General features: G+C 35.4%; 1 protein-coding gene across 1 annotated transcript; it reads right to left on the bottom strand.

The window, feature by feature from the left end:
- Positions 1-612: 612 nt before the first annotated feature.
- LOC133873817 (ubiquitin-conjugating enzyme E2 22) lies at positions 613-7,182 on the bottom strand. The gene is made up of 7 exons (XM_062311587.1): positions 7,019-7,182; positions 3,747-3,881; positions 3,217-3,361; positions 3,054-3,131; positions 2,083-2,195; positions 1,820-1,923; positions 613-1,231 (listed from the first exon to the last, which is right to left on the bottom strand). The coding sequence occupies exons 2-7, from the start codon at positions 3,747-3,749 to the stop codon at positions 913-915; spliced, it is 762 nt and encodes a 253-aa protein (XP_062167571.1). The 5' UTR covers positions 3,750-3,881; positions 7,019-7,182; the 3' UTR covers positions 613-912.
- Between the last annotated feature and the right edge of the window lie 9,364 nt (positions 7,183-16,546).

Raw genomic sequence — 16,546 nt, 5'->3', positions numbered from 1 at the left:
ATTAGTTTAAAAATAAAATTGTTTTTCAAGAACACAATTCCCTGTGGGATGGACCTCGCACTTGTAAATTATTTTACTACAAACGATTCGTGCATTTGCGAGTACAATTAAAATTCACATTGTACTCACAAGTGAATTTTATATTTCTGAAAACAAATTTATGACTAAATCAAATCCTGACCTAGTTCCAAAAATTAAGAGATTGTTTTTGTGAATAAAAATCAAAAGCATAAACAATTTAACGAGAGTGAATGTAATCAAATAAAAAGCACTAAGGTATCGGAATCCGCACTCACAAACTCATAGCAACATACTTCCATGATTAATAATATTTTTCAAAGTTCTCACCTTAATCCAATACTCGAGCTGAAAGTTATGATCGGATGGATCAGAGGCGTCGGATATCATGGAAATGCTCAAAGTGAGATAGATTATGTAGCTCTTAAGTGGATTGTCATAGCACACATGAAACTTGGTAGAAAAACTTGGATTTTTAGTTGATTTACTTTTAATGTTTTTTCGGTGGCAGGATCCACAATTCTTGTTTCACCAGGGTTTGCTGGACCAATTGCCAAGTTCTTACTTAAACCCATAACATACATGTACGAGCACTTGATGAAAGGTACGAGATTTATGCCACTTTTCAAAAGGTCCGAGGCTTTCCCAAGTGCATGTATTCACCATACCCAAAATGAAAGCTATGCAATTTTCAGAACATGCAACGAGCGTTTTTCCGAGAGAAATCATACCAAAACTGAAAATGTTACAACGCCAATCACATTGTCCAATGGAAGTTCACTCACACATTCCCCCTCCCAACCCCAAACTTCCCCCCACCATCCCCATCAATGGACGACCGTAGTTAGCCACGAATCCCATAGTAGCACTTGAATCATGTCTCCATGCAACTCTTTATAATCTCTTCAAACTTTTCTTTCTGGCATCTATTTTCTTCTTGTCTGCATGAACTTTTGCCAACCCACCTTCCTTCTTTTGAGACCCACTAACTCCTGTATCTGTTGTTGGTGCTACAGCAACTGGCTGCTCCTGCCCATTACCCCTGGTGGATGTTGTAGAAGGGGCAAGTGGGGATGGCAATGTCAACGCAGCACCTGCTGCAGTGCTCTTCTGCTCGGTATTGGTCTGGTCAACATTCAGTGCGGTTGTCGACTCAGAAATAGCTCCTGATTTGAACTTGGGTTTGGGCTTAGCATGGATCCCTGTGTAAAGCCTGCATAAAAAGTAGAAAACACCCTCACTTCTTCCACATACTCAACAGAAACTCATGTTCCATAAAACCATAAAAGAATAATAAAGTCAAGTAGATAGTGTAAGAAGCCTGTAAGAAATAATTCTACCTCTAAGTAATCCGGGAACACACCCAAACAGATCTGAGAAAGTCTGTCACATGAAGTAAAATTCAACACATCTTTTGGGTTGAAATTTTCCAATTTTATTTTTCACATTAAGAGACATTATATCAAGATACACAAACTCCAATTCAAGCATGCATAACCATAATAGGCCCAACGACGGAAGCATTTGAGGAAAGCATAACCATATGGCTGGAAAAGGAATTATGCATGGCTCAACAAGAAGAACCAACCAGAAAACCGCAGATTTGCCCCTTACCAACCCTAAAAATCTTGACACTCAAGTGTAAACTGAAAAGGTACTGATAAAAAGATCCCGCAAAACATGGTATTCCATGGCCAAATCCGCTGGGTCAATGTCTGTCTGAATAAACTACTTTACAATCTTCACATAGAATGGTGCCCTACCACAACATGGAGTAGATAACTTGATGGGCATGACTGACCTGGCATGTCTAGCATACTCCTCGTAATTTTCAAGCAGCATCTTGCCAGCCTGCTCATTCAAAGCTGACTCTGGAAATGGTTCGATCAATAAACACCTAACTACCTGTTATCAGCTCAAAGTCAAGGAAATCGAAGGGAGAAAAAGCCAAATATCTGAAACTAAATGTACTAGTTGTCAAATTTTCAAAACAGTTCTCCAACAGATAAGCAAAAGAACTGGAACTAACATTATGGTTTAACCTGAACAGCCATCGAAACTTACAATGAGAACATGTCGTAACCCAAGACTAGGATTCCAATCCTTTTTCAGTGTGTTGACACAAATCTCACCATTGGTTGCAATGTTTGGATGGAAAATCTTAGTCAGGAAGAATCCTACAAAATAATGGTAAAAAAGCTTTAATGTCAACCAATTACATAAGTTGCAAATAGTAAATCACAATACTTGAAGCATGAAGTGGGAAATATAAAAAGGTGAAAGGTGACTGGAAGGTTTAAGGTATGCCAGTTAAATGTTCAACAACAAAATAAAGGACGACGAATTAAATCAAACAAGGCATCCCATCAAATACAAAATTTCTTGCTTCCATCGGAGGTTCACCCTTGAAGTTATACCAATTAAATGTTCAACAACAAAATAAAGGAAGACGAATTTAATCAAACAAGGCATCCCATCAAATACAAAATTTCTTGCTTCCATCGGAGGTTCACCCTTGAAGTTATACCAATTAAATGTTCAACAACAAAATAAAGGAAGACAAATTAAATCAAACAAGGCATCCCATCAAATACCAAAGTTCTTGCTTCCATCGGAGGCTCGCCCTTGAAGTTATACCAGTTAAATGTTCAACAACAAAATAAAGGAAGACTAATTAAATCAAACAAGGCATCCCATCAAATACAAAAGTTCTTGCTTCCATCAGAGGTTCACCCTTGAAGTTATACCAGTTAAATGTTCAACAACAAAATAAAGGAAGACGAATTAAATCAAACAAGGCATCCCATCAAATACAAAAGTTCTTGCTTCCATCAGAGGTTCACCCTTGAAGTTATACCAGTTAAATGTTCAACAACAAAATAAAGGAAGACGAAATAAATCAAACAAGGAATCCCATCAAATACAAAAGTTCTTGCTTCCATCGGAGGTTCACCCTTGAAGTTATGTTAAAATTCTGGGCTACAGGAACAAACATGGCTCGTGTTTTAAAGATAATATAACAAGTGTCAACAAACCTTTGGGAGGAGAGTGTGGAAAGTCATGAGATAATAACAACTTCATGCGGAAAACACCATTTTCATAAGGAGTCCCAGCTGCAAGGTCAAGAATGCTCATTGAGCTTGAAGGCTTAAACAATTTCTCAAAAGATTTATACTTAATGAGGATGAAGCTACATGCCTGGGCCTTCAACATCAGCATATATGGTCGAAAAATCATCATCGTTAACGCCTACTTTGATACCCTCAGGGGGAGATTCATCAAGATTCTTCAATTCCTTTGCAAGTTGCTTAATAACATTTGGTGGAAGATTTTCATTAGTCGCCTGAAGAGAGAGAGAGAGAGAGAGAGAGAGAGAACACAACAAAAAATAAAAAATAAAAATTAGAAGACTTTAACGATTCGAAAGTGATGAAAGTAAAAGATGCAAATTCTTTAATATGAATTTTATGCTTCACAAAATGTTTGTGCAAATTTTCAAGACAACTCTAAGCCCATTGTAAGAAACCAACCAAACAATAGAGGACTTATTTATCCATCCCTGGTTAATAAAGCACAAATACCAGTGTCTTAGAGCTTATCTATGCATTCCTCATTCCTCACGTAAATAGGCTAAATAGTGCACTTCTTTACTAATGCATATAAATTGCGAGAGAAAGGCACAAAACCAACAAAAAAAAAAAAAAAACCATAAAGAAAGAAAGAAATACCATGGTCAGAAAGAGAAAAGGGAACCCTTATGCAAACTTTTGTTACTAGGAAGAAATCAATGCCTCAGTAGAATATGTGCCAGACTTTGAAGTTTCTGTTCAAATTGATGAAAATAATCAATCAACGCCAAAGTCCTGCAAAAAACATGAAACCAGAATTCATATAAGAAACAAGAAAGAAAATTCAGTTTAAGTTAACTGATACATCTCCACAAACAGATAGCAAAAACTAGCAGATAGAATGAACAGCCAGCAGTCTAATAATTAATAGTAGTCAGCATTCTAGGTTCTTCATACATGTTGAGCACAGACACATAATGCACAGGTCGGGACTTTCAGAGACATCTGAAAATGTAATATGGGAAAATGGCTTGTAGGTAGTTAGTTAACAGATTTGGGTGAAGTTCAGAACTGAATAATGTGATAAAAAAAGAAGTCAGAAACAACTAAAGGTGTCAATGAGCCTCATACTGCCACACCTAACAACAACTAGCCCAGTTAGATCCTAAAGATCAAATTACTTCTACTCTCAGTAAGTACTCGGTATAGGATACAGTGGCCCAGCCCCTAAACCAAATCATTTGATGCTTCCTCAAGTAAAACCTCACAATTTTGTAGAGGACAAAAGTTTAGTGGGGAATTTAAGATATATACGGGAGCAACTAGGTCAAAAACACGAGAAAACACGCAAAAAGGGCTTTATGTTGAAATCTAGAGTTGATAGACTCATCAAACAGAAACTTATGACATCCAGTAGGGTCCACAATGAGAAGGATAAATTAAGTGGGTATACAACACAATCCAGCTTACCACAACTTTACTTAGTGGTCATGCAAGATATAAATGATGTTAGTGACACAATCGACCAGTATTCATTCTATTTAGTTAATTTTGGCATTCAGAATTCTTAGATGGCCCTATATCCTACAGAGTCCCATGTTAGCTCCCATCCATGCTTGAGCAAAGCTCTACTGGTAAGAACTGGACTCTTAATGATGACACATTGTACTTAGATTGTTACGGAAAGGCTTCCCTTTTCTATTAGGCCCAAATCCACATCTTATAAACTTTTGGGTAAAGGCGATGTTCTAACATATTGCATCAATCTCTCACAAATGGATTCCCAAGGTATTATTAACTCTCACCTCTCACAAACCCAAGATCCAACACTATTTGTACTGCTCCATATTTCCTATCAATCCATGGACAAGAGGGTGTTTCAAATGAGTATAATGTAATCTGACACGAGACCCTCTCTGAAAAACCTGAGATTGGACATGCATGAATTACAATAAATACTTTATATTTAAATTTTTACAAGCCAAATAACGAGAAAAAAAAAATAATTTAAAAAAAAAAAAAAAAACTGTTTGTCTCCAAATTCTCCAGAAAACAGAATAACACATCCTTCAATATATAGATATGTCTACAATATAGTTACAACATGCTTGAAGTGTTTTGGTCAAGTTGATTTCCCAATATGTTGCATCAAGCCATCACAAAGATCCAAGGTGTTCTCTCTCGCCCAAACCCAAGATCTAAACACGATTTGTACCATTTCCTTGAATTCCATGGACTAGAGTCTTCAAATGAATATTATGTAATCCGACATGAGACCACTCTGAAAATCCTGAGATTGGAAATGCATAAATTCCCAACAAAAACAAAATTTCTAAAAGAAAAAAACAGTTTGACTCCAAATTCTCAAGAAGAAAAAATGACCCTTCAGTACCTATATGTCTATCATACATTAATTATAGACTTCAAGGTACTCCGTTATTACTCATTACTAACTTTGACATGATCAAACTCGTTCATAGTTATGGACAGATAACCAGCGCAAGCTCATTCAATGTAAAATCCTATGACCTATCACTCATCGAATCATCCCAAACAAACATAAATGTTACCTGAGACATGAAATTTGAACAAAGCCTGAACTGGTTAAATTTCAGAATGGACAACCCATTACTGATGGAAAACTCTTCATTCAATGTTAAGAATTTGCCGTCTTTATTTTTTTTCTACAAAAAAAAGAATGACAGTTTACTGGGGGGAAAAATAACTAAGACCCCAACAACCAGAAAACTCCACGTTCTAAGTATGTAGTACTTGCAGCAAGAAGCAAATGCCTGTGTTATCAAAATCTAACAAATAGTTACACGTAAAATTTACATCATGTCACCAAAAGTTTTGCTCATTGATTATCCACCCAATCATCAAAGGCTCGTTCGATTTTGTGTCTATAAAATCATTTCCTACATAGTTTCTTATCTTTTTTTTTTTCTTTTTTTTTTTGGTCTTCTCAGTTCCATTATCTAGCTCTTCTTGGAAACTAGCATGCACCTATGCATTCTCTCTTGCTTTTGTCCCATTTTTAATTATTTCAATTAAAAGCAATGACCTGCGGAGAAAATAATTAGCAACTAACTATATCAATTGAAGCACAAAGAAAAAAGAACGCGCATATGAATATCCTTATATTATATGCCATTTTCCAGAAAAGCACGGGAGCCAAAATAATTCAGACATCACTCGTGGGTAAGAAAACCAAAAGAACCATAATTTCCCAAAGAATGATGAGAAAAGAGAGAGACGCACACTTGCTCAATACGAAACTCTGCTAAAACAGAAAAGTCTTGTAGTTATGAAACACAACTACAGAATATCCTTCTAACATTAGAATCAAAGCCCTAAAAGACAATTCTCGGAATAAATACCTCCCGAATGCATAGACACACATAAAAGGATCGACACGTCTGACTAAAAGTTAACAAGACCAAATAATCCAGACTTCCACACACACACACACAGAGAGAGAGAGAGAGAGAGAGAGAGAGAGAGAGAGAGAGAGAGAGAGAGAGAGAGAGAGAGAGTCTATCTTTCAAACAAAACCCCTCATACAAGCCAGCCCAACTGCCCATATAAACCAAGAAAAGAAACTTAAAAAGAAATATCCCCATATGTCAGATCAAAACCCTAATTCTATGAAAAAAGACCTAGGTATCCCACATTCCCATTTCACCAAGAAAGAAGCCAAACATGCATACATAGTTAGAACAAGAAAAGCATATCACCGCATAGAGTGAAGAATCAATCAACTCAGAGACCAGTACAGAAGATTTTACTCACACCATCAAGTCGATCATGGAAAACAACCACATTGACAGTTCTCTACACATAAATTTTCCAAACAAAAATAAAATCATAGAAAAGTAGAGCAAATATAAGAAAACCCAGATGAGAAAACCAAAGGAAATCACGAATATTACCAAAACGCCAGACGAGAGATTTCACCTAATGTGATTCTTCTCTCTCGGAGCCAAATCACAGCACACAAATAGAGAGAGAGAGAGAGAGAGAGAGAGAGAGAGAGAGAGTGAGAAAGCGATCCCTTCCTTGGAATGATTGATCGGGTTGATTTTGAGGAGGAGATATAAAAAGCATTACTTGAATATATTTATAAAAATAATATAATGGAAAACGAGAGATATCTATCATAAGAAATTCAAAATGATCAAAAACATTTTTTAATTTTTGAAATGACGTGTCGCTAGCAAGATCTTCAAGATTTTATAGACGTTAGATTCTTTATGTTTTTTACTTTAGGAGACTCTGAATCCACGCTCATACATTGTACGTCGGTACACCGCTCTTACAAAATTCGTAGACCTATGTCAGAAACTGTCCCTTAACCTTAAGGATGCGCGTGGGTATATCATTTCCAGTTTCTCCATTCTTTAAGTAGTCCAAGAGCTATGCACCTCCGCCTAGTTTCTTATTTACATTAATAATTTCATTACCCAAATAAGTTGAAATAACGAATCTAGCCTCTATGGCACTCTATGTAAGTTGGTTGAGAACTCTATTTTTTTAATTGAGAAATGTTATTTTTATTATTTTTTGTTTATCGTTCATTTATTTTTTAAAAAATTTATCATTAATTTATAAGACCTAGATGTGAATCTTGCAAATTCAATAATAAATTAAATAAAGAGATAAATATGAGATGAATAGGAAATGGAAGCATAGCATATCTCTTTTTTTATTTCTTCATAAATAAAAAATTTCTTCACGATGGTTATGTTTAAAAAATTAAAAAAAAAAATAAAAAATTAGTCTGCTAAAATCAACTATTCTTTAATAGCACACCTCAAAAAGAAAGAAGAAAATGAAAGGCAAATTGAAATTCCTCCATCCGCTAGGACTTTTGTCCGCAACTTCAATTATTATCATGGTGGGACCAAGTTCAATTATTGTGGATTAGATTGTTTTTCTAAGTAATATTTTCTAGTTAATACTTTTGTCATTGGATCAGTGTTATTAGCCTATATAGTAAGATAAATAATTTTTTTACATTTGTGGTATATTTTATATACGTTTTTTTTTATAAAAATTAATTATTAGATTTGTAAGACTCGCAAAGACCTACACATAAATTTTACAGATTTAATAATTGATTTGAAAAAAAAATATATGTAAAGAAAAAATACATGAAAAAACTGAGTTAATGGTTAATGCCATGTAAGCAAATTTGACACTACACTTTAACAAATCAATTTTTATTTTATAAGAAAATATTAAAATCTAAATAAATAATTTTTTTAAAAAAAAGAACAAAATAGATTGCAGAGGGGGTGACCACCCCCAACAAAGGGGTGGTGGCCTCTTCCAGGGGTGAAGGCCCCATTTCCTTTTTTTAGATTTTAATTTTTTAATAAAATTATAATGATTTTTAATGTGACATGACCAAAAAAAATTACAAAAAAAAAAAATAAAAAGAGTTAAAAGTATGATTTAAAAATTTCACCAAATTTATATTTTTCCCAAAGCGTATCATTCCCGCAACCACTTGGTGCTTTGCTTATATAGTTTTTTTTTTAGGAAAATGTTGAATTTATAATGAAGATTATTTACCATGTTAATAAATGTGTAATTGAGAGTAAATCAGGGTTGGGTTGCTTTGGATGAAGTATAGTTTTTTATTATAAGGTTAGGTGGGGCGTTGAGGTCCGTCACTTGTCGGGACGTGGGGACAATATCGTCTCTCTATAATATAAATAAACAAAATAATCGAGGAATAATAATTCTAAAGGAGGGGTTCAGCCTCTACGGAACAATTTTGAATCAGCCAGCGAGTCCTAGGCTGTTGACCGTTGAAGGGTCGTCTTCCCAACTAGCCGTTAGCCACCTGCTCCAAATAATGCTATCGCGGGTTTGGGAAGAACATATTCCTAATTGATTTAATGTGTGTGTATTAGCTGTTTCTTCTTTCACTACGGGTTTTTTGTTTTTCCATCAACATATTTGTAACATGAGAAATGCTGACGGGGAACTTCAAATAATTATTGTATTAATTAATGTGTAAGTAAAACAAAATTTAATGATCGGTTAGATGTACCACATCAGTATTATTGGATAGAATTATAGTACTTAATATTTCTCTTGTCATATGCATAATGAAGGATTTGGCTTAAGTTCTATAATAAAACTGCAACATTTATATGCTTTAGTTCTTTTAATGGTCCACATTTAATTCCGAGTTTTTTTAATGAGAAAAAGAAAAAGAGCAAATTAAATTTTAACAATTGAAAAAACTACAATACATATGATCCATCCAAAAAAACTACGGTACATATGTTGTATTTTTTTACGGCACCTAATCCGAATCCATTGTTGTAAAATGTCAGTCAATATAATAGTTTTGTATTCCACGTGACGCTACTATTTTACCTCAACTATGCAGTGAAAAATAATAGCATATCTTATTATTATTATTATTAATTTAAAAACCACAAACTATCTTTTATATAAACAATGATTAACACCAAAGAATTAAATCTTTTTATGTGTGTGTAAGCACTAAATCTTGTGTGTGTGTGTGTTTGAATCATTACATTGCTTTAAACAAAATATTGCAACAGTATGTGCGCGCGCGCGTGTCTCTCTCTCTCTCTCTGTCTCTGTCTGTGAATCATTACATTGCTTTAAACAAAATATTGTAGGCTACATTTACAAAAAGCGCCAAAGGCTGCTTCCACTAAGGGTTGGCTTTCACGAAACTGAACTACTGCCTCTTATTCTTAGAGCATCTTCAGTAATAAAAGTCAAAGTAATTATTGAAAAAGTACAACTTTCTACTTTAGTTATTGTTTTTTCTATACTCTCTCCAACAGATTCTATATTCTATTCTTTATTGCATTTAAATATTATTTTTATTATTTTATTATTATATTTTTGCCAACACTTAATGAAAGAGAAAATATTAAATTTTCACATATTCTTTTAGCTACACCGTACAAATGTTGCACTAGTTTAATATTTTAGCAAAATTACACAATTTATAAAAGCAAAACAACCAAAAACAATGCAATTGATCATTTTTTTTAAAGAAAAAAATATTTTTTTTCATTATCATTTGATAGCAACTGTGTTAACTTTAGTATGTATATTAACTTATTGATATAATTCTTAAAATTAAAAAAAAAATAAAAAAAAATTGCTAAGTGAACTTGTAGTTTGAAATCTATTATGAAAGAAAGATCTCTCAGTTTAGATGATTTTACACTAACATTTTTAGTGAAGCAAGATTTATGAAAAATCCTGCATTTGGTTTAAATAAAAATGTTGATTTTGAGAACCTGCTTTAAATAAAAGAAGGAAAAGTTTTAAATAAGGGTTAATGTCACAAACATAATTACTTGGAATTGTGTTTACTTAGCGGGCCAGACTCATCAATGAAAATGTAAAATTGTTAAATTTTATAGATTACAGAGGGTGAGGAGGAGCTCTACTAACACCTAGACTATTGCCTTTAAAAGCATTTTCAGTAGGTTAGTCAAATGCCTCAAAATAGTCAAATTTGACTATTATTAAGCTTTTTTCCAATCCTGCAGATGAGGCAAAGTGGCTATTTTCCTAATAGAATAAATAGTGAATATGTTGTAAAGCCTATTCCCTATTTATTCTATAACTAATAAAATATTGAAAAAAACTAAAACAATATGATATTCATGTATCTCACTCTCTTCCACCCACTTTTCATTATAAAAGTGTGCATAATAATGCATAACATAATTATTGAAGACGAACGAAATACTGAAGATGCTAGTGACATTGAATATGAACAAATCGATGAAACTCCCTATATACAAATTTCTCACGGCATACCCCTGGGTTTCTAGAGTTAATTGAAAAGCATGTGAACATTAGAGATGGTCAACTCATTCTCTGCTGCAATCCGACCTTATCAAGCACATGTGACAATTGCATGGTCAATCTTAAGAATTATTAGTCTTATGTATGTTTCTAATTGCTTTATTTTCCTTTTTTGCATTGTTGTTTTTTGTTGGCATGCAGCATATATAATCATAGTTTCCATTTTATTATCCGTTGGTTGTACTCCCCCATTCAGCACTAGGTTTATTAAGCGTATTATCCCCACTTAACACTGGATTTGATAAGCGTACTCCCTCGCTTAACATTGTGTTAGTTTGTGATTGACTGCATTCTATTGGATAAAATCAGTTCTATGTAATGATGCTTATTAAATTGGGATGTTGTTATTTTCAGAGTCTACATTTCAGTTATATGCTTTAAGAAGACTCTATGCAGAATTCAAAATAATAAATTTAGTTCCCTTACACCCGTCCGGACAACGTGGTATTCCGTCCGGACGCTCATCTGTCAAGCATCATCCATCTGGACGACGAGAACTTTCCGTCCAGACTCCCCTTCTGTGTCCAAAAGTTTCAAACTGTTCCAAGTAGCATCCGTTCAGACGTCTCAGCAACACGTCTAGACGTCATTCAGTGTTCAACAAGTAAAAGTATTTCCTTTCCAAACACAGATATGGGAAGACAGTTGCAACCGTCCGGACGAGACCTTATTCAGGAAAGAATATCAGTGAATTTGGAAAGCTGGTTGCACAGTTGTCCGTCCGGATGCCCTCAGTTACCGTCCAGATGCCGCCTAGAGAAAACAGAATCAATGTCGATTTAGATCTTCTATAGCCTATAAATAGAGGCCTATAGGCATGTAATTTGTAAGAATTTGATATTGAATTCCGTAGAGCTTAGAGAGTATATTTTAGGAGTTGTTGTGATGATCCGCTCACTCTCAAGCAGTTGCTGTTATGTGTTGCTGTTGTGCTAAAATTGAAGTCTATTTTAGGGAGGAGCCCTGAGGTAAAGGATTCCATTGAAGACCCCTTCAAGTAGGTGACTTGGTTGGGAGGCGTTCTGGGTTAGACGTCAGAGTTCAAGGTACGACCACTGCATAAGGGTACGTGAGTGCTACTGCTTTGTAACTAGCTTTGTTTTTTGAATAGTAGATTTCATGGGTTTGGCTGCCCTAGAGTGGTTTTTTCTCTTTATAGATTTTCCACTTTATTAACAAAATACTTGTGTCATTTAAATTCCGCTTTTACATTATTTTGTTAACACATTGTGCACACACACAGAGTTAAATAGAAGTCATCTATTTTTCAATTGGTATAAGAGCTTAGTACACTCTGAGAAGATTATATTCTTGAGTGTAATTTTGTTTGACTTCTATTTTTGTTTCATGTCTGTCAATTTTGATTTGATGGAAAAATATGAACTCCAAAGGATGTGTGTCGAATTGTTTAAACAATTTGAAGATTTTAAAAATTCCAGAATTGATCATTTACAAAGACTTGGAAAGTTTGGAATTGAAAAAGACGTGTTTATTGAAAAAATTAAGTCTTTAGAAGATGATCTAATGAATTCAAAACTTCATTTGGACAAACCTTTTAATTCTAGCTTGAGTATTGATAATATTGCTTCTGTTTCACATGCTATGCCTGCTCATAGAACTATATTTGTCAAACCTAGCATGTCTCATAATCATATTCAGTCTACTTGTGGGGATAAAGGGAAAACTGTTAAAGGTGCTAGTCATAAAAACTTCAAATCTATCCCTACTTGTCATCACTGTGACATTAGTGGTCATATCCGCCCTAATTGCTTTCAAATTCGTTCTCAGTAACCTTGGGAAAAATTGCATGTACCTAGGAAGGTGAACTAGGTTTTGAAAACCAAGTCAAGAATTTACTGATCAAGTTAAACTCATTAGTGAAAAGCTAGGAAGCCTTACACCTAATGAAAAGAAATCTGTCTTGACTAATAATAAGAAAACTACTTCTAAACAAGTCTAGGTTAAGAAATAGGACAACCTATGTCCAGTTGCTCATATTGCCTTAAAAATTCTTGATACTTGTTTATGGTATTTGGATAGTGGTTGCTCTAAACACATGATTGGTGATAAGACTCTACTAAAAGAAGTTCAAATGAGCAAAGGAGGAAGAATCACCTATGGAGATGGTAGTCAATCCAATTTTGTGACAATGGTTTGGTGGTTCAATTCTCCAAAAGGGAGTGTAATATCTTTGACAGCAATGGCAGATGGCTAATGGGAGGAGAAAGGACTATTGACAACTACGATGGCCTCCTTGGTCTCACTTCAGATCCTCAAATTATCTACAAGAAGGCAACCGTTGATGACAATGAATTATGTCATCAAAGGTTGGGGCACTTGAATTTTACAGATACGCTTAAGATAGCTAGCAAAGAAATTGTCAAATATCTACCCAAAATGGAGAAGACTGGAAAAGGAGTCTGTGGTCCATGCCAGCTGGGGAAGTAGACTTGAGCAGCTCATGAGAAGACTTCAGGTATTCTCACTTCCTAAAATTTAGAATTACTGCATATGGATCTCATGGGTTCCACTAGAACCCAATCTAGGTAGAAGGAAGTACATATTGGTGATAGTAGATGACTTTTTCTCGGTACACATGGGTTATTCTTCTCCGGGAAAAGTCTGATGCTTTAGATGTAGCTCAACAATTATTCAAGAAAATTTAAATTGAGCAAAATTGCCCCATAATGAGAATACGCAGTGATCATGGAAGAGAATTTGAGAATACCAAGTTTGAAGAGTTCTGCCTTTCTTATGGGATTCAGCAGGAATTTGCATCCCCCATTACTCCTCACCAGAATGGGGTTGTAGAGAGAAAGAACAAGATGATTCAAGAGATGGCTCGAGTAATAATCCACTCGAAAAATCTTGCTCAACATTTTTGGGGAGAAGCAGTCAACACTGCTTGCCACATCATCAACAGAGTCTACTTGGGGCCTGAAACCAACAAGACTCCCTATGAGATTTGGCGAGGAAAGAAGCCCACAGTTAAGTACTTCAGAACTTTTGGAAGTAGATGCTATATTCTTCGAGATAGGAAAAATCTGGGTAAATTTGATCTCAAAAGTGATGAAGGTATATTCTTGGGGTACTCCACCAATAGTCGTGCATACAGGGTCTTTAATAAAAGAACAGAAACTGTGATGGAGTCAATCAATGTGATAATTGATGATGAAGAAATTGAGGCATCTAGCAAGGGATGGAAATTTAGCCCATTCCTACAGAGCTGCCTATTCCTTCAGCTGATATGATCAAGCCTTCTACTTCACCTCAAGAAACCCTAGGTATGTCTTCAGCTGCTGAATCTCTTCATATTCATGCAACTTCTGATACCACTGCCAGTGCTTCTGAAGATGAGGATGTTCCCACAAATCCTCATAAGCGGTTATGGGTAAAGCTTAATCATCCCCCTCAGTAGCTCATTCGGACTTTTGAAGAAAGGCGTCGGTTAAGAAACAGAGCGATCCAGCCTTCAAGTGAAGTAGCTAATCAAGTATCCTACAGCTGCTACCTTGCACAAAAAGAGCCCAAGAAAGTTGATGAAGCCCTACAAGATGAAAGCTGGGTCTCAGCCATGCATGATGAGTTACATCAATTTACCAAAAACGATGTATGAACTCTTGTTCCCAGACCTGCTGATCATAATATCATTGGCACCAAGTGGATTTTCAAGAACAAATCAAATGAGCATGGTACAATGGTCAGAAATAAGGCATGTCTTATTGCTTAGGGGACACTCAGATTGAAGGGATAGACTTTGATGAAACCTTTGCTCTGGTTGCCAAGTTAGAATCCATCAGAATTCTTCTCTCCATCGCTTGCCATCTTGGATTCAAGCTATATTAGATGGATGTAAAAAGTGCCTTTCTGAATGGCATTCTTCAGGAAGAAGTTTATGTAGAACAACCAAAAGGGTTTCAAGATCCTCATCATCCCCATCATGTCTACAAGCTAAAGAAAGCTCTGTATGGTCTTAAGCAGGCTCCTCAAGCATGGTATGAGCATCTAACTACATATATGTTGGCTAAATGGTTTACAAGGGGACAGGCTGATCGGACCTTGTTCATCAGAAATCATGGTACATACAAGCTCATTACTCAAATTTATGTTGATGATATCATATTCGGAGCTGCTCTAGATTCCTTAGCCCATGAATTTTCTGAGGAGATGAAATAGAAATTCGAGATGAGCATGATTGGTGAGTTGAACTACTTTCTAGGTCTTCAAGTCAAACAAACTTCTAAAGGTATTTTCATCTCTCAATCCAAGTATGCTACGGATCTGGTTAAACGTTTCGGCCTAGATGGGAAGAGTCATGCTCGTACTCCCATGAGCACTAGTGTCAAGATAAGCACTGATCTAACAGGGAAACCAGTTGATCCTACTCTCTACAGAAGTATGATAGGGAGTCTCCTCTACCTCACAGCCAGCAGACAAGATATTGCCTTCAGTGTGGGAGTTTGTGCTCAATTTCAGGCAAATCCTAAAGAATCTTACATCACTGCAGTCAAGTGTATCATCAGGTATGTAAATGATACTCTTCTTTATGGCATATGGTATTCCAGGGAAACAAATCTTGTTGTTGCAGGTTACTCTGATGTAGACTGGGCTGGCAATGCTAATGACAGAAAGAGCACCTCTAGAGGATGCTTTTATGTGGAAAATAATCTTGTGGCTTGGACGAGTAGGAAACAATCTTTGATTTCCCTCTCCACTGCTGAGACTGAGTATATTGCAGCGGGAAGCTGTTGTACCCAATTGCTTTGGATGAAGAAGCTACTATGTGACTATGGATTCACTCAGGATACCATGATTATCAACTGTGATAATACTAGTGCCACAAATATTTCCAAGAATCCTGTTCAGCACTCTTGTACCAAGCACATTGACATTAGACATCACTTCTTACGTGATCTTGTGGAATCCCAGGTCGTATCTCTCTCTTTCATTCCCACTGATAATCAATTGGTTGACATTCTTACCAAACCTCTCGTGGTAGCAGGTTTGAGTTTCTTCGAAAAGCCATTGGTGTTTGTGACATGTCCTAGACATGTCTTTCCATGCTAGGATTAGACTTCTTTGTGTTTCTTAAGTCTTGTCCTCAGAAAGCATGATGTTTTTAATTTTAAAAAAAAAAAATAAGGAGTAAAGTAGCAGGGTTGTTCTTTTTAAAGTTTGTCAGCTATCTCATGTCTCTTATTCTGCTTTATTGATTCATTGTACTTTGACGAATTATGCTTACATGTGGCTGAGATCATAAGTCTGAAATATGCAAAGTTTTCCTGCTCACTCTTTATGCTAGATAGTTGCTTTTCTCATGTGATGATTTTGTGTACTATCCAAGTCTCCCCTAAGGTACATCATTTTCTCTCTAACTTCTTGTTTTTGGAAATTCTGATGAGAGAGATATTTGTGTATGATGGTCAAATTGACCAACTCGCTAGTTGAACCTAGAACCTAAAAATTCTAGCATTCTCTCTAGGTTGCAGCACCAAGTGATAAAAAGCATTCAAAAAATCAGTAAATATGGATAATTAAAAAGATCCACTACTTATTGTGCTATATATCTGTTCTTGAACTTG

Source organism: Alnus glutinosa, chromosome 7, assembly GCF_958979055.1.
Source record: "Alnus glutinosa chromosome 7, dhAlnGlut1.1, whole genome shotgun sequence".
NCBI lineage: Eukaryota > Viridiplantae > Streptophyta > Magnoliopsida > Fagales > Betulaceae > Alnus > Alnus glutinosa.
This window is presented reverse-complemented; position numbering and strand designations above follow the sequence as displayed.